At 46.2% G+C, this 23,002-nt stretch overlaps 1 protein-coding gene across 1 annotated transcript in view; it reads left to right on the forward strand.

Annotated features, from left to right (window-relative positions):
• Positions 1–3,959: 3,959 nt before the first annotated feature.
• The window catches only part of MIXL1 (Mix paired-like homeobox), a gene marked incomplete at its 5' end in the record, with an annotated part of 37,315 nt that continues 18,272 nt past the window's right edge, over positions 3,960–23,002 (forward strand). Inside the window, 4 exons of the mRNA XM_079971290.1 lie at positions 3,960–3,973; positions 6,881–6,957; positions 8,386–8,558; positions 20,522–20,959. Coding sequence (XP_079827416.1) covers positions 3,960–3,973; positions 6,881–6,957; positions 8,386–8,558; positions 20,522–20,959 — 702 coding nt within the window. The remainder of the gene's footprint in view (positions 3,974–6,880; positions 6,958–8,385; positions 8,559–20,521; positions 20,960–23,002) is intronic.

Raw genomic sequence — 23,002 nt, forward strand, 5'->3', positions numbered from 1 at the left:
GGCTAAGCACATGCTGAGAGTGCCAAGCAAAGCAGGAGCAGCTGAGAAAACGATAATTTATTTTTGAACTAATCTGAAAGAAAGAAAGAAAGAAAGAAAGAAAGAAAGAAAGAAAGAAAGAAAAGTCATCATGGGGGAAATTAGAAATTCGTTAGGTGTCATTACACACTTTTTCCACTATTTTTCTGTTCTCTTTTTATAATGTATCCTAAACCAGGGGGTATCCTACTAAAGAAATAATATGTGGAAATCAGAACCTGACATGTGTTGGAAAAAAATCATGTATTATTTTATTTTACGGTTTAGTATTGAGTTTATTTTGAATTGCCTATAGAGAGGTACTAAAATCTTTCTAACCCAGCCCTGGTTGAGTATCATCTTTCTGTCTTAACTCTGCCAGGAAGGCAGCCTAACCTGGAACCTGAGACACATGGCACTCTCCCTTGGCATTGTCATGAGTGTGAAATGCCTCCAGCAACAGTCTCAAAAGGGGGCTAATTGGCTATAGAAATGTAGGTGATTTCAGAGCTCAATGAGCTAGTCTCTGTGCAATGCACTTCGTCTGGAAGAGTCTGTACAGAGAGAGTTCAGCCTGCACCAGATCAAAGGGGTCACGGAGTATTTTGTTACAAACAGAGCTAGTAGGAAGGGTATGAGTTTACTCAGTGTCAATGCCAGGCTATTTTACACCCTAGGCTAACTATTCCTACGCTAACTATTCCTCTATTCCTAACTAACTAGTTGCACCACCATGACGCCCCATTCAATTTTCAAAAACAGTCGTCTTGTAGAAAAAATGCAAAGCACAAAGCTTGAAACTGTTAAATGTATTTTAAATGGCAATAATAAATAATACAACAATCTGTGATTATGTTTCTCAAAGATAAAAGAGCATGTATTAGTGCACAAATAATTTCAAACGATCTTGTGAACTGTGATGTTAAAATTTAAGTCTTTTAAAAGTTTCAATTCCAAGCACATCAAAAATCTCTTTGAGTGTTTTCTTTTCCTTTGCAAATGTGGTCAACAATTCCTTCAAGTTCATGTGCTGATGTTCAGCCATGTTCCATTAATATAGTTGCCAAGCCAATCAGCCTTTTTTGCAACATTGTTGAGCGTGTGTAAGTTTTTATAGCTTTGAGCATTGAGAAACCGCATTCACCACTTTCCAACTGAAAGTGTGAGAAGCAATCTTTATGGCAGCATAGTCTTTGGAAACCTTCCAGCTCTTTATATAAAAGTAAAACATTGTCAGAAATTTATAAAATATAAGAAAAGCCAGTCTATATAAAACTGTGCGCCTCAAAGGTCTGTGTGTCGCCCTTTGAGGTCTGTCGCCCTAGGCGGCTGCCTCTCTTCCATGAATTTGAACTGTGCTTGGGCGAGTCCATCCGGAGTTATTTCAGCCTGCTGTATTTGGAGCACGTAGGAGCTTGACTCATGTTATCTCTTCATTGAGGAAGACAATCGAATCAGAATGATTGGCAGCCCGTTGCCAAGCCTCAGTAGCTGACTGAAAACTTGCTAATTATACTTGATTAACTCCTCATTGCAAGGGACGCAGGTGGCGCTGTGGGTTAAAGCCTCAGCGCCTAGGACTTGCCGATCGAAAGGTCGGCGGTTCGAATCCCTGCGGCGGGGTGCGCTCCCGCTGCTCGGTCCCAGCGCCTGCCAACCTAGCAGTTCGAAAGCACCTCCGGGTGCAAGTAGATAAATAGGGACCGCTTACCAGCGGGAAGGTAAACGGCGTTTCCGTGTGCGGCTCTGGCTCTGGCCAGAGCAGCGATGTCACGCTGGCCACGTGACCCGGAAGTGTCTCCGGACAGCGCTGGCCCCTGGCCTCTTAAGTGAGATGGGCGCACAACCCCAGAGTCTGTCAAGACTGGCCCGTACGGGCAGGGGTACCTTTACCTTTACCTTAACTCCTCATTGCAACACAAACCAACTTACAAATCTGCAAGGCTATGGAACTGGCGGTGAAGGGCCTGAATCGGCCTAATCTAGATCCTCTCCTATCTTCCAAAACATTCCCACAATATTAAGGAGCCGACACAATTTCTATTCCTTCAACGAGCGATTATTTTTATTTTCAATTACCAACAACAGAAACTATGTATTTAATTAATGTTCTGTAAACTGAAATGGCAAAGCTGTATTACAACTGAGAACTAACATAAACTACCGTACACGTTTAAAAAAAAACTGCAAGGAAAGTGCTATTTGTTAGGGAACTGTCTTCAAACAACTTTGCATATGGTTTGTTCTAACCTACCGACACTTTCTTAAACTTTCACTGACCATCTCTCTATGAAGAAAAGTCGGCGTGTTTTATTAACCCTTTCCGGGTTAATACACACACCTCAATATGCAATTTCGAGGGCATTTTATGCCAAATGTGGGGGTTTTCGTTTCCAAAAAGAAAATAGGAACATAGTAAAGGTGAAATTTTGTAACAATGCCCTGAAGGTCCACTTATGTGTAGTGCGCAACGTTAGAGAAAAACTCTTGCTACAATGTGATGGTCTGAGGAAACAAACTACACTTTATTAAACTTGAATTCAGTAAATGGAGGGAAGCAAGCAAGCCCCTCTGGCGTACAAGTCCTCTCTTGCGTCCACCGGATCACAATAGCACGATCCTTTGACCGCGCCTTCCAGGAAGAAAAGAAAAAAAATGCTGAAGAGCAGCGGTGTGAATCTGACATCTCCGGAATTTTTTGGTATTGGAGAGAAAATGGGTGTCGCTCTTTTTCTTTTAAATGCTTTTTATTAAAATATTTTATCGGGTAACAAAAGTACAGGCAGCGTCTCTGTTGTGAGAAAGGGTTTCAAGCAAAGCGAGGTCGAGAATTGGGGTGCAAGCTCTATCGGGTTTAAAGAGGAGCGGCCAGACGGTAGTTATTAGTTTTAATTATTGTTGCTTAATAAATTTACAAGATGCTCTGTACCGTGAAGCCATCGGGGGGGGGGGGGTGTTACAAATTTTAAAAAGAAGAAAACACAGAGACAAAAGATAAGTTCTAAAAACTATAACATTGTTTCAACAAACTCCCAGGACAACAAAACCTTTTTTCTGGCTATGCTCTTAATATTCCATAAATGACTGGGGCCACACTGCAGGGAAAGATTCCTGAAACCAAAAGGCAAGACCCAGGCGCCAACTTCCCTAAGGGACACAGTGAAGCTTGCTTCTGAGTATAGGATTGCAAATGGAAAAACTAAAGGAATGTTGAAATAAAATGCCGGACGGGAAGGAAATAATTCCTCAGGGGGCATCTTCCAAAGAAGGGGCTTATTCTGAGCGGAGCTTTCCTGAGCCATAATTCCTTTGCACCTGACCACAAAAGCTTCTGCCACAAATCCCTCATTTCCCCCCATTTAAAATATCTGTTTCCCTTTGCATACCTTTTAATAAAATATTAAGAAATAATTAAGCCGCATAATAAATCAAACCGAGCAGTCAGCAAGATTTCCAGAGTCCATCTTGAAATCGTGGAAACATTTCAGTTGCAGAATTCAGAGTTGACAATCAAATCGTTAAATGGACTGGTTGTTTTTTTAAATCACCCCCCCTTCCAATCCCTAGGGAAGAGGGGGCGAAGCTGGAGCCCTGAAGATGTGTGGGACTTCATTGCCTCTGACCACTGGTCATGCTGGCTGGTCCCGATGGGAATTCTAGTCCACCCACACCTGGAGAGCCCCCTTCTCTGCATCAATGCCACGGGCTGCCCCGCCACCTCCTAGAAAGAGTGATCCGGGCTCCTGGGGTTGTTCTCTGCTGCCTACCCCCCACCCACCCATCTGCCAGGTCGGGATTCCGGGGCGCATCAAGTGAAATGCTGGAAAGTGCAGGTGCTTTTAAAAGTGAAAAATAAATAAATCTCCAAATAACCCAAACAACAAAAATAGAACTCAAGGAGATAAACACACACACAAATAAACAGAACAGACCTACATGGGATGTCATGGTACAGGTGAGTGTTAGTACAAACCAAATTGTGTCCTCCCAGAAAGTGAGAGCCATTCTGCCTCCCTGGAAGACTGCAAAAATCCTGTGGAAAAGGACTTGAACCACCTGCAGCTTCAGATTACTGTGGCTGGAGATTGGAGGAAGAGGGTTGCCCCTGGACTCCCTCAGCCCCTTCACAAAATATGCCGAAAGGAATTCAAACGCGGAGGATGAGCAATTTGGTGGCCCATCTTTGACAGTCTTCTACAGCTGGGTCAGTTGTAGGCAGTACTTTCGGATGACACTGCCAAGTACTTATTTTACAGCGTTTTATCAACATAGTTCAATGTCTTCCACGCCTGTTGGTCCATAATAAGCTCCCTCTTTCTTTAAATGAACAGGAATTTTCTGGAGGAGTGGCTTGACCAATAATGCACAGGTGCCTGAAAATAATAAATCACTCATTCTCCACAGTTCCCTAAGAACAGGACTAAAACCAGCTTAGAAAACATACAATATTTACTTTCAGATATTGGCTTTATTTATAGTGGCTGTCTTTTTTTCTTTTTCTTTTTGCATTGCCTGCTGCACGAATCCAGGCTAATGAGCTTTCAAGCCTCACTCAGGATGCTCTTTGAGCCAATCCTACACTACAGGCCTGCTGTGAAGGTAACATGTGCAGGTCAGATCCAGACACCCTATAGATGAATACAAGAATCTTACATAGGCTCACAACAAATGTAGTTATTCTTTTTTTAAAATATATTTTTATTAACGATTTCTTCATTTACAAAAATACGTGCATTGTCTCTTTTTTCAAGTTGTGTGTTCTACAGATCAGTTTCATTTGTTGTGAGACATTAGTGTTGCATATAGTGTTAGGTTAGGAAGAAAAGAGGGGGAGTGGTGAGTGGGGTGGGGTGCCAATGCTTCTATTCTTCTTAGTGTATGTGTGGGATTTGAGTTGGCGCGACTTGTGTGGGTTCTCTTACTATTCACTTGTTGTATTTCCTTGGTGAGAGGTTGAGGGTGGCCTAGGCTGTGGTTGGTTGTCTTTGGTTGGCTGTAGTGAGCTTTGGTTTTGTGTGTGTGTGTTTTTGGATCAGGTTACAGATTGATTTGTAAGCTGTTGACGGATTCTTGTCTTGTTTGGCTGTGTACAGTGGTACCTCTGGTTGCAAATGGGATCCGTTCCAGGTTGCTGCAGGACGCAACCTGAAGCAAACATAACAAGAGGTATGACTGTATGTGATAAAGGGGAACCATACAGGGGTGAAGGCATCTTCTTCTATTTGTCCCCGTGTCAGTTTCAGTTTATTGGTTAGTTTTACTAATAAGGCTGTTTCCCATACTATTTGATACCATTGGTCAAAGCTTACTCCTGACAGGCCTCTCCTGTGTTTGTCTATGACGCTTCTGATAGTTGGTGGGTTATGGGCTCTTTATGATATGAGTGGGCATTATCTTGGAAGATGTTTAGTGGGGCCAGTTCCAGGGTGACGTCTAATTGCTTAGTTATTTTGCATAGTTCTTGTATGATTGGTGTCCAGAAGAGATGGATTTTGGGACATTCCCACCACATGTGGAGGTATGTGCCTGTGGAGGTGCATCCTCTGCAGCATTTTTGTGAGGTTCCTGGGTGTATTAGCACTAATTTCCATGGTGTTAGGTACCAACTGAGTTTCAAAGTGAGCTCTTTCCTTTTTGCCGATACGGATTTAAAGGGAGGTTTAGCCCACATTCTGGTCCAGTGGGTGGGGTTAATCTCATAGCCTATGTCATCCTCCCTTTTTTTATTATTACATTGAGGGGGTTTGTGGGATTTTGGAGCAGTGTTTTCTATATTGCTGATACCATCCCTTTGCCATGTTCCTTTGTTGTTAGGAAGTGGTTTCCAAAGGTTGTCAAGGGCCTAGTTGCTGCCGATTTTACTACTGGATTGTTTAAGAGAGCAGGTTATTATTCTGTAGAAAATACAACTGGAGAAAAAGAGACAATGCACGTACATTTGTAAACCAAGAAAATCTTTAATAAAAATTATTAACAACAAATGTTTCCATAGAGACTGGTTAGCTTGGCAACTACTGTATATCAAAAGAACAAGCCTAAACATCAGCACTTGACTTGAAGAAATTGGTGACAAAATCTGCAAAGTGATGTGCCTGGAATTGAAATTTAAGAGACTTAAATGTTAACATCACAATCCACAAGATTATGTAAAATGATTTGTGTGCTAAAACATTATCTTTCTCAAATACAAATGGAAATCACAAGATGGTTGCATTTTTTATTATTGCAATTTAAAATAAAATTAGTAGCTTCAAGTTTTGTGCTTTCCCTTTTTACTACAAGACACCCATTTTTGAAAACTGAAGTTAGCAATGTTTTATTCATTTACCTCTATCTGATTTCATTTCAATGCCTGCTAACATCCAATAGATCTCAAGGCGGCATAGAGACAGATACATAGAAGCATCACAATTAAACCCAAAATATACACAAAGTACGCTGAAAGGTGAGAGGAGGAAAAAACAACAAAAATCATTGAGCAGAGAAGCCTCACCTTCAGGTGGCCAGGGTGTGTGTGTGTGTGTGTGTGTGTGTGATATGAGGGCTTCTTGACTGGCTCTGCTGCTTTTTTTGGAGGGGGAACACACACCAGTGACTGAGCTGGGAGATCCTTTCCATGCCTTTAAAAGGGCCCCTGTACCTTCTGCACCCACATTTCATGCCCACCACTCCTCCTGACCAGAGAAGCAGGGGATGGATTTCCACACCTTTGAGAATGACCTCCACCTCTCTTCCCAGGAGACACCTGCTCCTCTTCCCCCTTCCTCCTCTCACCTTTGAGGCCAAGAGCAGCTCCAGACTGGGCAGGGGGCAGCTTAGCGAAAGCACAGCCTGCTTAACGCCCCACTTTTCTCCTCTGCAGAGATCAGGAGGATGCTCAACCGACTTCGCTCATCGGACCAGAGGACGAGGTTTGCGTTCTCAGACTTCCAGCTGGACGTACTGGAAACGACCTTCAAAGTGCTTCAGTAGAAATGTTACTATTATACTATAGAAATTATAAATTAAATTATTATATAGAAATTATACTAGCTACTATGGATGTGGAATCTCTGTATACCAACATCCCACACAACGATAGTTTACAAGCTATAAGGAACACCATTACAGATAAAACCACAGCGGACTTTGCTACCAAACTCTGCCAATTTGTCCTTACCCACAACAACTTCAAATTCGGTGACGACCTGTTCCTTCAGATCAGCGGCACAGCAATGGGCACCCGCATGGCCCCACAGTATGCCAACATCTTCATGGCGGATTTAGAACAACGTTTCCTAAACTCCTACCCACTCAAACCTCTCTTGTACCTGCGATACATTGACGATATTTTTATCATCTGGACACATGGTCAACAGACCCTGGACACCTTCCACCAGAAATTCAATGATTTTCACCCCACAATCAACCTAACAATGAATCAATCTATGCAAGAAATACATTTTTTGGACACTACTATAAAAATACAGGATGGGCGCATAGACACCACCTTATACCGTAAACCAACTGACCGACAAACATATCTACATGCCTCTAGCTACCATCCCAAACATACCAAACAGTCCATTGTATATAGCCAGGCACTACGTTACAGCCGCATCTGCTCCAATTCTACAGACAGAGACTCTCACCTAAGAGATCTACAGCAAACCTTTTTAGAACTAAAATACCCAGCAGATGAAGTTAGACAACAGATCAACAGAGCCAGACTGATACCCAGAGAGAACTTGCTGCAAGACAGACCCAAAAAAGTGTAAACACAGGAGCAGTCAATGACAACATTCCTAGAGTGTACATGTTAGAACATGGGGAGGGATGTCCGTCTAGCAAGCAGGTAAACTTCCTGAGGACGGACTTCCTCCACATGTGACCAGAGGTGGGTGTGGCCTCACCTGTGCAGGTAATGATAAAAGCACAAGAACTAACTTAGTTGGTCTTTAAGGTGCTACTGGAAGGAATTTTTTTATTTTGTTTTGACTATGGCAGACCAACACGGCTACCTATCTGTAAGTAGAAATGTTATAAGGAATCAAATATAAACAGATTAATACAGTACTAAAGGGAAAAATAAGGTTAGAATGTGAAAAGGATCTAGGAGTCTTGGTTGACCACAAACTTGACATGAGCCAACAGTGTGACGCGGCAGCTAAAAAAGCCAATGCAATTCTGGGCTGCATCAATAGGAGTATAGCATCTAGATCAAGGGAAGTAATAGTGCCACTGTATTCTGCTCTGGTCAGACCTCACCTGGAGTACTGTGTCCAGTTTGGGCACCACACTTCAAGAAGGACCCTGACAAACTGGAACTGCAGGGGGCAGCTTAGGGAAAGCACAGCCTGCTTAACGCCCCACTTTTCTCCTCTGCAGAGATCAGGACGAGGCGCCGCGGTCTTCGCTCATCGGACCGGAGGCCGAGGTTTGACTTCTCGGACTTCCAGCTGGACGTGCTGGAAACGACGTTTAAGGAGCAACCAAAGCCTGGGTACTACAAGAGGATGTTGCTGGCCTGCCTCACTGAGATCCCCGAGGATCGCATCCGGGTGAGTTGCAGGGGGAGAGATGGTCCCGATTCTGCCGGGAAGAAAGGCGAGAGGGGAGGACGTCGGGTAGGGACTGGGGGCACAGGAGGAGAATCGACTGGGAGCTCCCTTCCAGCTCTGCCTCTTGCAGCCCCTGGAGCCTGGGCGCCTATCTTGGGACACCCAGCGCCTGTGCTCGACGGGTAAGGGCAACTCCCCCGGGGACCTTCCTTGAGCAAGGCAAGCAGGGCTGGAGTGCTTCCAGGGGGACGCTGCTTCTCCCCCAGCCTCACCTTCCTGCTTCCCTCAAGGGCAAGGAGTGCAGCGAAAGCAGAGCATGCCAACGTTTTGGTGACCATGCTCTTAGCCAGCAGCACATGGCTCATCCTGTACAGAGGACTGAAGCCACAAGGTATAAAGTTTGAAGCTTCTTTTCTCTGCAAATGTAACTGCAACTACAAGATAAAGCCTGACACTTGAACAATATCATCAACTGAATGTTAGTAAACTTTGCCATTACTTTAAAAAAAAAGACTGTCATGTCATAGTTTTTAAGAGGAAACTAATGGGGAAATTTACCAGGAACAATCCAACCTGGACAAGCCAGGCTGGACTGCTCAACTTATATGATTCTAACGAATCCATCAACTTGCTTCCAGCAATATGCAAGGGAATGTGCTCTGCTACCGCCTCACTAGCGTTTAGTGAGGAAGGAGAATATTTAATCAATATATCCTCTCCCACTATCCACAACATTCCCACACATCTGGCCAGTCCTTATGGGAATCGAGTCCATTAACATGGGGCGGTGGGAGACTCAAGTCTGCTATCTCTGCTTTCTTGAGAACACCTGTGCTCATGCTCCTCCTCTCATTCCTAACAGCTCTGGTTCTGCAACCAGAATCCTGAGAACTGCCCTCCAGAATATGTGTCTTCCAGAGCCGCCTTTACACCTGCCACTCACGTTCAAAGATGTCGGCCTACCATTGCCTCCCCTTCCTCCAAGCTGTGGCCTATCACTTCACCTGACAAGACATATGCAGCCTCCAAGCTTCAGACTGCCACCAACTCAACAGTTCATAGCAAGGAGCCTGTCAGCCCCTCAAATACCAGATCAAAAAAAAATTCATTATTTTTAGCCTTCCGGAGGACTAACGTTTTTGTTGGGGGGGGGGTAGCAATGTCAGAACTGGTCCATGCAATAGGAAAAAAACCAACCCCCCCGGAGAAGCAGATATGCATGGAGGTGGCAGAGGGAAGTCTGCAGGGCAGCATTTCTGTGCATGCTCCTCCAGAACAAGAAGGGGGAAATTCCTTGAAGGGCCCACCTCTGAGGTTTTTTCCTTGCTTGCGTTTGCTTTTGGTTGGGGGGGGGGTGCTTTTCCACAGGTGAATTTCAGGGCAGGTTTGGTTTTTGTTTTGCATGGGGAACGGGGCACTTTGGGAGGGAACAAAGGGAAAAGGCCAAAAGGCCCAGGGATTTTAACTGCGTCACACTCAGGAGTGTAACTTGGGACTGATTGGGCTGGATCTCCCACCGCCTGTGAACATTGGTCACGCTGGCTGCCTCTGGTGGGAGCCAGAGCCCAAGAACAGGAGGGGTTTGGGGGCTCAAGACCGCCAACCTGGTTTCATAAGAGCACTCCTGTGCTCACACTCCTCCTTACATCCCCAACAGCTCTGGTTCTGGACCTACTGGGCAAAGGCACAAAGGGCGAATAATGAGAATTGTTCTCTGGAAGAAGTGTCCACCTCCAGATCCTTATTTACACCCACTGCTCTGCTTCCTATTTTAGTCAGCTACCAGCACACCTGGTAAATATTCAGTTGCCCACCTAGTTATCCAGTTCAACTGGTACTACCAACAGATACATTATTTTTTTCCTACTAGGCTCCAGGGGTCTATTGAACTTCACTAGGCAACAGGAGCAAGAAATGGATTCACACATCTTCCTAGTTCCAGAAGAGACTCTCCACCTCTACATTGTTTCTCTTTCCTCCACTTACATTGTTCCTCTAGCTCTGACAAGTATCTAGTCCTCAAGACAGGGGGCTGGTCAAGGGAGGGAGGAAAGCCAACACTTCTCTTCTGCAGTTCAAGGGATCCCACAACAAGGGATTCTGCACTGCTGTGGATCAGGGTCATCTGACCTAAGGAAGAGGACAGCCTTCAGCCCCTTCCAGTTGGATGTTTTAGAGATGACCTTCAAGGACGTCCTCAGTTAACAGCACCACCAAAGCACACTGTCAGCCAGCCTCACCAGCCAGACCCCAAAATTTCTAGTTAATACATTACTCCTGTCTGCCATTCCTTTGACACCACTGAAGTTAGGAATGGCTGTGTCTATCTTTCCCGTGCTGGAAGAGGAAGTCCACCTCTGCTTAGAGGAGAGTCCAGCACCTCCTCCATCCACCTCACACAGTCCCCTCCAGTTCTGCTGGTCCTCAAGGCAGAGAGAGAGTAAGGCAACCTTGCTAACCCAGCTTGCCCCTGGCAACTCTGGGCAACCGAGAGCCACTATAGCCCATTGGACCAGAGTGACAGGAATCGGAAGTCCAGTGTCTACGTCCCACTTCAGCTGGATGTCCTGGAGGAAGTATTCAAATAGATTCTGGTTGTCCAAGGGAGAGATGAGATGGCTGTCCCAGCCAGACCTATTAGGGCTTTTCAGAAGCAGAGTGCCTCCTATAATCACAGGTGGTCCTGGAGAACCTCTTTCAAGGGAGGCTTGTGAGCTGGTGGAGATTCCAGAGGGTGCAGTTCTGCTGAATGGAGATGCAATTCATTCTCCCGCTGCCTTGGGAGATGCACAAGACCTCAGTCTCCAGCTTTCTGGGCTTCAATTGAAGGAGTAGAGTTTGCAGAGCAGGAATGAAGCATCTGAAGAGAAGAATTTGTTGCATAAATCAATTGGTGCTCCTTTAAATGCACATTCCAGGAGAATATGAGGTTCCATGTTCACCTAAGAGAGAAGCACAAGAGGAAAACAAATTATTTAGGGGGGGGGGAAATGAGATATGGCTTCCAGTCACCTCAAAATTGAAATGCAGATGCCCTAGACTAAGCAGTATGCAAAATGTCCAAATATTACTATGTATTGTTTATAGATGCCAGAGAAGATGGGAAGTAAAGATTTGCCCATGGTTTCATAGAAGCTAGAAAAAGCTGTGAGATTCTCAATATACCTATTTCTCTGTGAATCTTCTATGTTGTACTAGACTAGCTCAAACTTACAAAAACATGTACTAAGTTGCTGCTGACTGGGAGATCAAGCCACAGGTTTCTGTATTGCCTCAAGGTGTTCTGGCACTTTAGTTAACTCCCTCAGCCCTATTTCATTCCTGGGACCCCTTCCTCCACCAACAGATCCTCAGTCCAGGGCTCATTATGCCAACATAGGGTCTATATTTTGTCCCCAACCCACGTCTCTTTCCTCACAGGAGTGAAACCTGGAACACCAGACCCTCCTCCTCCTCCTCCTGCTCTCACACTCACTCACTGCCCTAGTTCACAGACCACGATACACACATCCCCACTTCCCCTAAAACACCCCCACGCCCTTCTCACACACTTACAACCGTCTTAATGAACCAGAATACCCCCAACAGATTCCTCACAGTCTCAGAAACAGCTCCCCATTTCTCCCCTCCCCTCTCCTCTCATCCCCATGGCACCGCCACTGAGCCATGGGGAAAAGTGGGAATTTAAAGAGTGACGGGCTGTACACTAGATGAAATAAACTCAGTGTAGAGCCATCGGTTTCCTTGTGTTTATTTCAACTCGTAGTAAAAAACAGTCAATCATCCAAAACAAAATAAAAAAATTCCTTCCAGTAGCACCTTAAAGACCAACTAAGTTAGTTCTTGGTATGAGCTTTCGTGTGCATGCACACTTCTTCAGATACACTGAAACAGAAGTCACCAGACCCTTCTATAGAGTGAGAAGGTGGGGAGGGGTATTACTCAGAAGGGTGGTGGGAATGGGTGATTGGCAGATAGCTGTGATGAGCCTGTTGACAGACTATGGCAGACCAACACGGCTACCTATCTGTAAGTCTATCATCCAGTAGGAGTCCGTCGTGCCCCTCCCAAACACCAGGCAATATATATTTCATTGACACCAGCAGTCACGCCTGATAGGCTGATTCAAACTTCCCTCCTGGAGCCGGATTGGACGGCTCCTAGGAGCCAATCAAGTTACTACATTCTAGAATCCTACCTGCCTATTGTTCTGGGATCCAAGCTCATCACATAACACTAGAGCAGAAGTCAATCACTCTATTTCCATAGCAACCCAACAAACAGCTAACTCCTGTCGACTCCAACTTTTGGTCAAAAGCCACAGTGTTCTTGGGGAAAACACGCAGGTTGCATTCCAATAGTAGACCCTTTGCAACTAGTAAAGCTAAATCATCCATCCCCATTCATTTCAATGCGTTTTCCCCAAGAAAGACAGACATTATCACATCACAGTTTGACTGGGCTGGAGATGAGAGGAATTAGAAGAAACAAAAAGCAGAACAATTCAGCAAACAGAATGTTAACGGCAACTATAGCATTTCCATTGCAGAGCACGGGGAGAAAAAACCAACACTTACTGCGGATCCTCGCGATGTACCGTACTCAGCAACCTAGACGCCCCAGCAGCAGCCTCTCCACAAACCGAGGACCGGTTGAGTCTGCAGCTTTCCTCCCTGGAGACTATAAAGGGCTGAACCGGATTGGCCCCAATTAGGTCCAGCTGAACCGGGTTGACCCAAATTGGATCCCGGTGTGTCCGGGAGAGGCTCCCTCCCGCAGCAGACAGGAAGGGGACGCCGATAAAGTGGCAGGTGACCCCTGCCAGAGCTCCAAGTACTAGGATTGGGACGGGGGGCGCTTTAAGTGGATGTTGTGCATACAATTCATGAAAAAGGGCCTTGCCTCCTCCCTGCACTCTCTGCACCCAGGTGTGTCTTTTTGGCAGCCCAAAGGGGTTTATGGAAGGTGTGTCCCACGGAAGCGCGCCTAGCATCCTAGTCTCCACAGGTGAGCTGCTCAAGCTACCTAACCAGAGAAGCCAAGCCTGTTGAACTTCCTGGAATTAACTGCTGACTAATCAGGCTTAGGGTCGTAGTCGAAAGTGCACCCCAAGGTTTCTCTATCTGACCCAGGCCATGCCTCTCTCTTCCCCATTACAATCTGCAAAATGGCACTGGACTACTTGGCAGGGTTGTTGTGAAGGCAGGAAGGTCCATGACTGCAACTTCTTCTACAGGCGTCTTCTATATACCTGTCCAGTTTGGGTCAATTATTTCTGTCATGGGAGCCAACTCCTAGGGGTCAAGAGGTTTTGGCTGCCCAGAAAGAAATATTTGAGGGGGCCGGTCCCACTAAAATTGATAGGCATTGCTATTCAAATAGTGTGTGTGCACCATGTCATGTCATCGATTATGCGGGGCGGGGCTTACCTGGGTTCCCCAATATTTTATTCAAGTTGGCACCCCTGACTGCAGTGCTCTATTCAGACTAGTGGGGGAGCACCAGGGATGTCAAACTGAATAAAATATTGGGGGACCTAGGTAAGCCCCGCGCTGCATAATCGATCACATGACACAGTACACGCAGCCCATTTGAATGACAATGCCCATCAAACTTGGGGGGCAGCCCCTCAAATATTTTATTGCGGAGACCTGCAGGGTAGGGTTGGCTGAAAGAGCAGGAATGGGTCAAGACCAGGCTGTGAGGTTCATAATTCTATCCAGTTCTTCTTTATCAAACCACTAAGGCTGCAATATGATACTTTTTTTAACCTAGGAGTCAGTCCCCCTGCGACAGTGTGGGGTAGCGATTAGCGTGCTTGGACTAGGAACTGGGTTCAGATCCACCCCCCCCCCAAGCCGTGAAGCCCTCTGGGTGAACCAGGGCCAGTCACGGCGTCTCAGCCTAACCTACCTTGCAAGGTTGTTGCATGGATAAAATAGGAGGCCATCTATATACAGCACCTTGAGCTCCAGGGAGGAAAATGAAATAAACTCAGGAGGACATTCTGAGGGTGACAGCATTGTGCTAGGAAAGATGGCTGCTGCCCGTTTATTTACCAAAAACATTTCTATATTGGAAACGCTTTGTAGCATTTTCCCAGGAGGGTCGGGAGCGATAGAGAGAGATTGGGGTGTGTGTGTGTGTCCTTCGCCCCTCCCTTAGGCAGGGAGTCTCAACGACCCTGTAAGTTCAGGTTGGCTGAAAGAGCAGGAATGGTCCCAGATCAGCCAGTGAAGTTGATGGTTCTTCCCAGTTCCATGTTTTCAGACCACTAAGACGCATGCCTAGCAGGACCCTCTGAGCGCCACTGCACTGTGCTGGAAAAGGGGGCTGCCACAGGTTCAGTGTCAGTAAGAAGTGTGCAGAATGTTCTTCTTTTATCAACGAGTTACCCACGGAAATGAGACAGGCGCCTGGGTCCTGCCTTTATGTTTCAGGAATCGTTCCCTGCGATGTGGCCCAGTCATTTATGGAATATTAAAGGCATAGCCAGAGAAAAGGTTTTGTTGTCCTGGGAATTTGTTCAAACAGTGTTATCGTAGTTAGAGCTTATGTTTTTAACTTGCACGCCCTTTGATGGCTTCACACTACAAAACAGCTTACAAATTTATTAAGTAACAATAATTTAAAATAATAACCACTACCAATTCTCGATCTCACTTTGCTTGAAACCCATTTTCAAAACAGAGACGCAGTGTGTACTTTTGTTACCCAATAAAATATTTTGATAACTCATTTTTTAAAAAGGAGAAAAACCCCATTCTCTCTAAAATGTCAGCATTTATGGAATATTAAGGGCATAACCAAATAAAAGGTTTTATTGTTTTTAGAGCTTATGTTTTTTATTTCCTTTCTCTTTTTATCTTGTACGCGGCTGAGATGGCTTGACGCTAGGAAGCAGCTAATAAATTTGTTAAGTAATAATAATTTAGAATAGTAACCGCCTCTCTGTTTCTTTAAACCGGATCACTCTTGAAGTTGCCCCCCAATTCTGGATCTCGCTGTGCTTGAAATCCATTTTGTCCCAAATGCCAGACATTTCAGGTTCACATTGTTGTCCTTCTGACATTTTCTTCCCTTGGGGACCCAAGTTCCCTCACCTGAAAGGAAAGCCTCCTGCCTTCGGAAAGGGCTCCCCAAAAGCCCTCCTTCATCCCCATTTTAAGCGTCCCCTTTTAACCTCAGGGAAAACGACCCCCAGGAACCAGGAGACAAGCACACGAGTCAAGGTTGCAGCGCCACCCAAGGCGTGCTTACCTAAGAGTAAGTCTCATGGAACTCAAGCGGATTTACTTCGGAGTAACAATGCTAAGGTTTGCACCCTCCCTTCTTAGGAAGGGTGGAAGGTTACTCAATGCCGCTGCCAGACTATTTTACGCCCTAGGCAAAGTTAACTACGGTACTTGCACCCTGCCCTAACCCCCCCCCCCCAAAAAAAAAATTAGAAATTCAGTTCTCAGAAACAGTGGTCTTGCAGAAAAAATGTAAAGCACAAAACTTGAAACTGCTAAATGTATTTTAAATTTCAATAATGAATAATACGACAATCTTTGATCATGATTATATTTGATTTCTCAAATGTAAAATAACATGTATTAGCGCACGAATAATTTCAAATAATCGAGTGAGTTGTGATGTTAAAAATTAAGTCTCTTAAATCTTTCACTACCAAGCATAGCAAAATCTCTTTGCGTGTTTTCTTTTCCTTTGCAAATGTGGTCAAGGATTCCTTCAAGACAACCAACCACACCCCAAGCCACCCCCAACCTCTCTCACCACCAAGGAAATACAACAAGCAAATAGTAAGAGAACCCATACAAGTTACGCTGACACAAAACCCCACACGTACAGTAAGCAGAAGAATAGAAGCATAGCCCCCCTCCCCCTCTTATTTATTCTTTTCCTAACATAACACTGTATGCAACAGTAATGTCTCACAACAAATGAAACTGATATGTAGAAAACACAACTTGAAAAAGAGACAACGCACTATTTTTGCAGACATTTTTTTTAATTTTTAATTTGAAAAAAATCCTTCAAGTTCATGTGCTCAGGCATTTTCCATTAATAGAGTTGCCCAGCCAATCAGCCTCTTTTGTAACACTGCTGAGCGTATGTAAGTTTTTACAAGTTTGAGCTTTGAGTAACTGCGCTCACCACTTGCCAGTTGAAAGTGTAAGAAGTACTCCTTGTAGCAGCATAGACTTTCGAAGCCTTCGAGCTATTTATATAAAATAAAAGTAAAGTATTGTCAGAAATGTATAAGATCTAAGAAAAGCCAATCTATATAAAACTGTGCTCCTCAAAGGTTTGTGTGTTCTCCTTTGAGGGCTCTCGCCCTAGGCGGCTCCCTCTCCGCCGTGAATATGAACTTGGCTTGGGCGAGTCTATCCGGAGAGATTTCAGTCACCTCGACATCAAAGCGGTCAATGAATATTTGGAGCACGTGAGAAGGGGGTTTACTCCTGTTATCTCTTCGTGGAGGAAGACTGCACTAATCCAGTCAGAATGGCCGGCAACCCGTTGCCAAGCCTCAGTAGCTGATGGCTCATTAGTACTTGAAAAACTCCTCATTGCAACACATATCGTCTTCCAAATCTGCATGGCTATGGAACTGATGGCGATGGTCTTATCTAGATCCGTGATGGGATAAGGGATGCCAAATGCAATAGATAACAACAAATTATTTTTCTGGGCTAGGTCGAGAACTTCTAAGAGAAACGTGATTCTTCAAAACCATCTTGAACACGCTCGCCTTGCAGTTTCAGCGAGGTCTACTTGGGATATTCTTCCAATTAACTCTGGTTTTAAAACGGCATTTTGCATTGCAAATGGCTGCAAACCTTCGAACAATATCCACACCCAAACACCCCACAAATGGAAGTTCTCTCCTGGATGACAGGCAGAAATTCAAAAGGGCAGTTCTCTCTCCTACTCCATTCCACTCTTGATTTTTTAAAGTTAATATTTATTAACCAAAAAATTAAAAACAAAAACAAAAAACCAATTCAACCTTCATCCAGTATCGAGGGGAGCTGGGGGAAGAACACACGCTATAGTTCCTGTATATCGGAGGCCGATTAGAATATGGATTATAGACCCCATGTAAATCTGTTTGCGGTAAAAGATGAGACGCTTAAGTTTGTGCAGTAAACGTTTGCTCCAGCATACTAAGGAAACAACCCAATTTATATCCCTTTAATAAGCGATTGTTTTGTTTTAAATTAATAACAACAGAAACTATATATTTAAGTTATAATGTTCTGTAAGATAAGTTAGGGTTGCCATATTTCAAAAGGTTGCTGAGCTCCTGCTTCTTTTTTTTTAAGAAACCCTTTTAGAATAGTGATTTTAAGCTTTTTGAGTTATTTCCGCTGCTTTTTCCATCGCGTTGCCCTACAGCCGATTCGGCAATATTCCCCACCCCCACCCCCGACGCCATTTTTACACCTGAAAACCAGGACTGAACAAGACAAAGCTTTATTACAACTGATAACTAACGAAACTACCATTCACATTTTTAAAAACCTGCAAGAAATGTGTTATTGGTTAATGAACTTCCCTGGGTGGAAACAAAATAAAAAATAAATAAATTCCTTCCAGCAGCACCTTAGAGCCCAACCAAGATTGTTATGGTCTGATCTTTCGTGTGTATGCACACTTCTTCAGACACGAAAGCTCATACCAATAACAAACTTAGTTGGTCTCTAAGGTGCTACTGGAAGGAATTTTATTTTTATTTTGTTTCGGCTACAGCAGACCAACACGGCTACCTACCTGTAACTAGTTCCCTGGGTGGGTTAGAAGCCTTCCCCAAACAACATTATGTGGTTTGTGCCATCCTTGAACTTTCACTGGCCTTCTCAATAAACACACCTCAATATGCATTTCGAGGGCATTTTATGTCCAATGTGGGTTTTTTGTTTCCAAGAGGAAAGTGGTAAATTGTACTGTACCTTGTTGAAATTTGGGAATACAGTATAGACGGACTTCTGTAGCAATGCCTTAGAAGGATTACCCTGAAGGTCCACTTATATGTACCGAACAATGTTGTTGTGAGGATAAAACGGCAGAAAGAAGAACCATTTTCATTTCGTTTTGGTGGGGTGGGGGAGTGGGAATATAATGCAAATGTGGGAGTACTGGCAGAATGTTTGCTTCAAAAGTCATTCTCGCCCTGCGCTGCCTTATTTTACCCTCAGTTGCTGCCTTGGTCTTTACTGGAGCAGGAAAACTTTCAAAACTTGTGAGCTGCTACTGCTGCTCAAACCTTCACCAAAGCAATTAAACTGTGTGTGAATAAAGTACAACAGTAGTTGACCCAACCTGGACAGGTATAAAAAAACACACCTTCCTGGCCCCACAACAAAGACCCATTGAGGCCAACAACATCCTCTTCTCACTGGGGCCACTCAGGGGCCCATAGAGAGCTAGAAACTACGTGCTCTCCACACCGGCGACTCCCAGCAAACTGAGAGTCCAAGGCACGGCGTCCTTTACACAGAATGTAGCCCCCAACCTATTGAAACCTTAGCTCAACTTGCCCCCCCTTCCAGTCTCTAGGGAAGAGGGGGCGATGCTGGAGCCCTGAAGATGTGCCTCTGACCCCTGGCTGGTCCCGATGGGAATTCTAGTCCACCCACGCCTGGAGAGCCCCCCCCCCTCTCTGCATCCCTGCCACCCCCTAGAAAGAGAGAACCGGGCTCCTGGGGTTGTTCTCTGCTGCCTACCCCACCCCCACCCCCCATCTTCCAGGTCGGGACTTCGGGGACGCATCAAGTGAAAGGCCAAAGTCCGGATTCCCCCCCTTTTTTTGGGGGGGGGAATAAACAACTCCCCATTCAACAGTTTCTGCTCGGTTTCATGAACCTCGCTTAGCATTCCGTTGCAATCCAGATGGCTGCACCTTGTTTGCAGCTGCCTGAGTTTGACCAGACTGCGGGAGGCAGTGCAAGACAGGAGTGCCTGGCGTGCTCTGGTCCGGGGGGTCACCAAGAGTCGGACACGACTAAACAACAACAGCAGCCGAGCTTTTGTGTCTGTGCGATATGCAGGGATGTGGGCGCGTGATCCTTGCTATTTATTACATTTCTCGATTGCTGTATTTGATGCGGATCAGGCCAGCTCGACCAACAGCGATTCCAAAATATACCCAAGATCCACTCACAAATAAGGAGGAAAACTTGGGGGGGGGGTGTCTCCCCGAAGTCTTTAGAGGGGCGGGGGCTCTCCTTCCGCTCCAGGGGGCACCTTGGCTCCGCCCCTCTCCCCAGGGAGGAGATCCAATGGCTGAGCCGGGAGATCCCGCCGACGCCCTTTCGGCGGCCTAGAAAAGGCCCGTCCGCCAGTCTTGCGCCCCCGTTTCATCTGCACGCCCGAGGAGAGCAGCGGGAGATGGCTTTCCGCGCCTCTCCGAACGCCCTTCCCGTCGCTTGGCAGCAGCCGCCTGCTCCTCTTCCCTCCTCCTCCTCCGGCCCCAGTAAGTATCTCACCTTCGAGGGGGCGGCTTAGGGAAAGCGCAGCCTGCTTAGCGCCCCGCTTTTCTCCTCTGCAGAGATCCGGACGAGGCGCCGCGGTCTTCGCTCATCGGACCGGAGGCCGAGGTTTGACTTCTCGGGCTTCCAGCTGGACGTGCTGGAAACGACCTTTAAGGAGCAACCCAAGCCTGGGTACCACAAGAGGATGTTGCTGGCCTGCCTCACTGAGATCCCCGAGGATCGCATCCGGGTGGGTTGCGGGGGGAGAGGTGGTCCGGGAGGGAGGTCTTTGACTCGCTTGGGTGGGGAATTGGGCCAGTTTAGGAGGGAACATAGGGGAAAGGATAAAAGGCCCAGGGATATTACTGTGATTGAATTCAGTGTGGGGGACTTGAGACTGGACCCCCCATGATCTGGCCCTTCTGGTGGGAATCCAGAGTGCAATAACACCTGTGCTCATGTTCCTCCTCTTATCCCTCACAGCTCTGGTTCCAGAACCGGCGGGCAAAGGCGCAGAGGGCAAATTGTGAAAATTGTCCTCCAGAAGATGTGTCCTCCAGGGCCGGCTTTACACCTGCTGCTCAGGTTACAAATGTCGGCCTGCCAGTGCCTTCCATTCCTCAAAGCTGCAGCCTGCCACCGCGCCAGGTCCAGCCTCCAAGCTTTGGCCTGCAGCCACCGCACCAGGTCCAGCTTCCAAGCTTTGGCCTGCAGCCTCCGCACCAGGTCCAGCCTCCAAGCTTTGGCCTGCAGCCACTTCACCAGGTCCAGCCTCCAAGCTTTGGCCTGCAGCCTCCACACCAGGTCCAGCCTCCAAGCTTTGGCCTGCAGCCACCACACCAGGTCCAGCCTCCAAGCTTTGGCCTGCAGCCACTTCACCAGGTCCAGCTTCCAAGCTTTGGCCTGCAGCCACTTCACCAGGTCCAAGCATGGAATCAGCACCCCCAAATGCTGGATCAAAATAAATTTTGTTATTTTTAGCCTACCAGAAGACTCTGTAATGTTTTTGTTGCGTGAGAGGGGGAGCAATGTCAGAAGTGGTCAGTGCAGTCAGAAGTCTTGTGGGTGTCCTCGGGGCAGTTATTTGCTCTCATCTCCACTTTAAACCATGCAGGTTTGGGAATGTTGCGGATAGGAGAGGATGTATTGATTAAATATTATCCTTCCTCTCGCATGCTAGGGAATTGTATGGCAGAGCTCATTCCTCTTTACACAACAGGAGGCTAGTTGCAGATTCGTTTGAATCTCTTTAGTCAATCCAATCCGGGCATGCTTTAGCTTGTAATTTTAGGCTATACTACACTACACTGTAGTGCAGCTTCCATCTTTGTAGGGGTGGGACTGTGTGCTTCTGGCAGAGAGCCAGCAGACTGCATCAGAAACGCTGGCATAAATGGAAGAGAAAGATGGTTGTGTGACTGGCCCTTTTGTAGGGTCTGCAAGGTCACATGCGGGGGGGGGGGAGAGATGCTCCAGACCTGGTGGAACAGGAAACTCTTCCTTGGCTGGAGGAACAGCCCCTGTCTGTGTCCACTCTAGGGAAACAGAGTCATGAGGAGGAAGCACCTCATCTTGCAAACTAGGAGGGCAGGTGGAATTTTTAAGAGGAGGCTCAATCATCATCCCAGGGCCTGGGTGTGGGGTCTAAGACACCTTGTTTTTATTTTGCCAACTACATAGTTTTCCTGACCTTCCTTTCAGGGGATCAAAGCGGCATACAAGTGTATAAAATAGAATCTCTGGTGGGGAAAGAGATGGGAATTTATGGCAGAAATAATAACCTAAGGCAAATAATAGCATGGCCAAACTTGGCCCTCCAGCTGTTTTGGCACTACAACTCCCCTCATCCCTAGCTAACGGGACCAGTGGTCAGGGATGATGGGAACTGTAGTCCCAAAACAGCTGGAGGGCCAAGTTTGGCCATGTCTGGCCTAAGGCAACTCAATGAGCCAATAACAAAGATTCTGAAATGTTGCTTTAAAATCTTACTTTTCCTTGCTTGCAGCAGAGAATGTGGCTGGGTTATGTATGTAGCCTGTTCTTCTGATATTGCCAACATTTTATAGAATTAATTCCACATATGGAGTCATTCACCACCACCCCTGGTGCCTTTTGCACCTTTTTCAACTCTCCCTTTCCCCCTCTCCATTAAGCCCCTGTATATACTCCTTGTGTGTTCTATGACAAACTGTGGTTTGGGGGGGGGGTTCAGGAGAAGCTTGGGGTGGGGGGGGGGAAGAGAAACCTCTTGCTCTTCCTTTGCGCTTCCAGCCTGACTTAACACACGGCAGAAGTGCTGGCTGTCCAGCGAAAGGTGGTGGCGGCTGCTGCCCTGTGCAGGAACTTGGCCTCCACTCAGCTCCTTCCCACAATGAAGGCATTGGGCAAAGGTTGGGTCTAATATCACCTCAAAGTGCCCTCAGACTTCCAGTTCCTCACTGCTGCAGTGGCGGTGGCAGCAGGGAGAGAGGTGGCAGAGATGACCTGTAGCCATTGTATCCCCTGTTGCTGTTTGTACCAATGAATGCGCATCCTTAACTTGCTAAGAAGCCATGCCTGACGCACCACCCAGTGGATCCCTAGGTCCTATTGGACAGGTGAGAGAAGAGCAGTCCAGTCATAGTTGGGTGCAGATAAATAGCCCTGAGAAGGGAAGGCCCTGGGCTGCCGCCTTGCCCTCTGCTGAAACTGTTATTCCATAGTTTCTTTGTCATGGTCATTGAGAGCTAAGAAATAAAAATGATCAGGCAGTAAACAACATTAAAGCAAGCCCATTTTATTGACATAAAAATTACCACTCCTTGTGTGTTCTATGGCAAACTGTGGTTTTTTTGGGGGGGGGTTCAGGAGAAGCTTGGGGGTGGGGGGGGGAGAGAAACCTCTTGCTCTTCCTTTGCGCTTCCTGCCTGACTTAACACACGGTAGAAGTGGAGGAAGAGGGTTGCAAGTGAACATCAGCCAATG

This window comes from Podarcis cretensis (assembly GCF_951804945.1).
Source record: "Podarcis cretensis genome assembly, chromosome: 3".
Classification (NCBI taxonomy): Eukaryota; Metazoa; Chordata; class Lepidosauria; order Squamata; family Lacertidae; genus Podarcis; species Podarcis cretensis.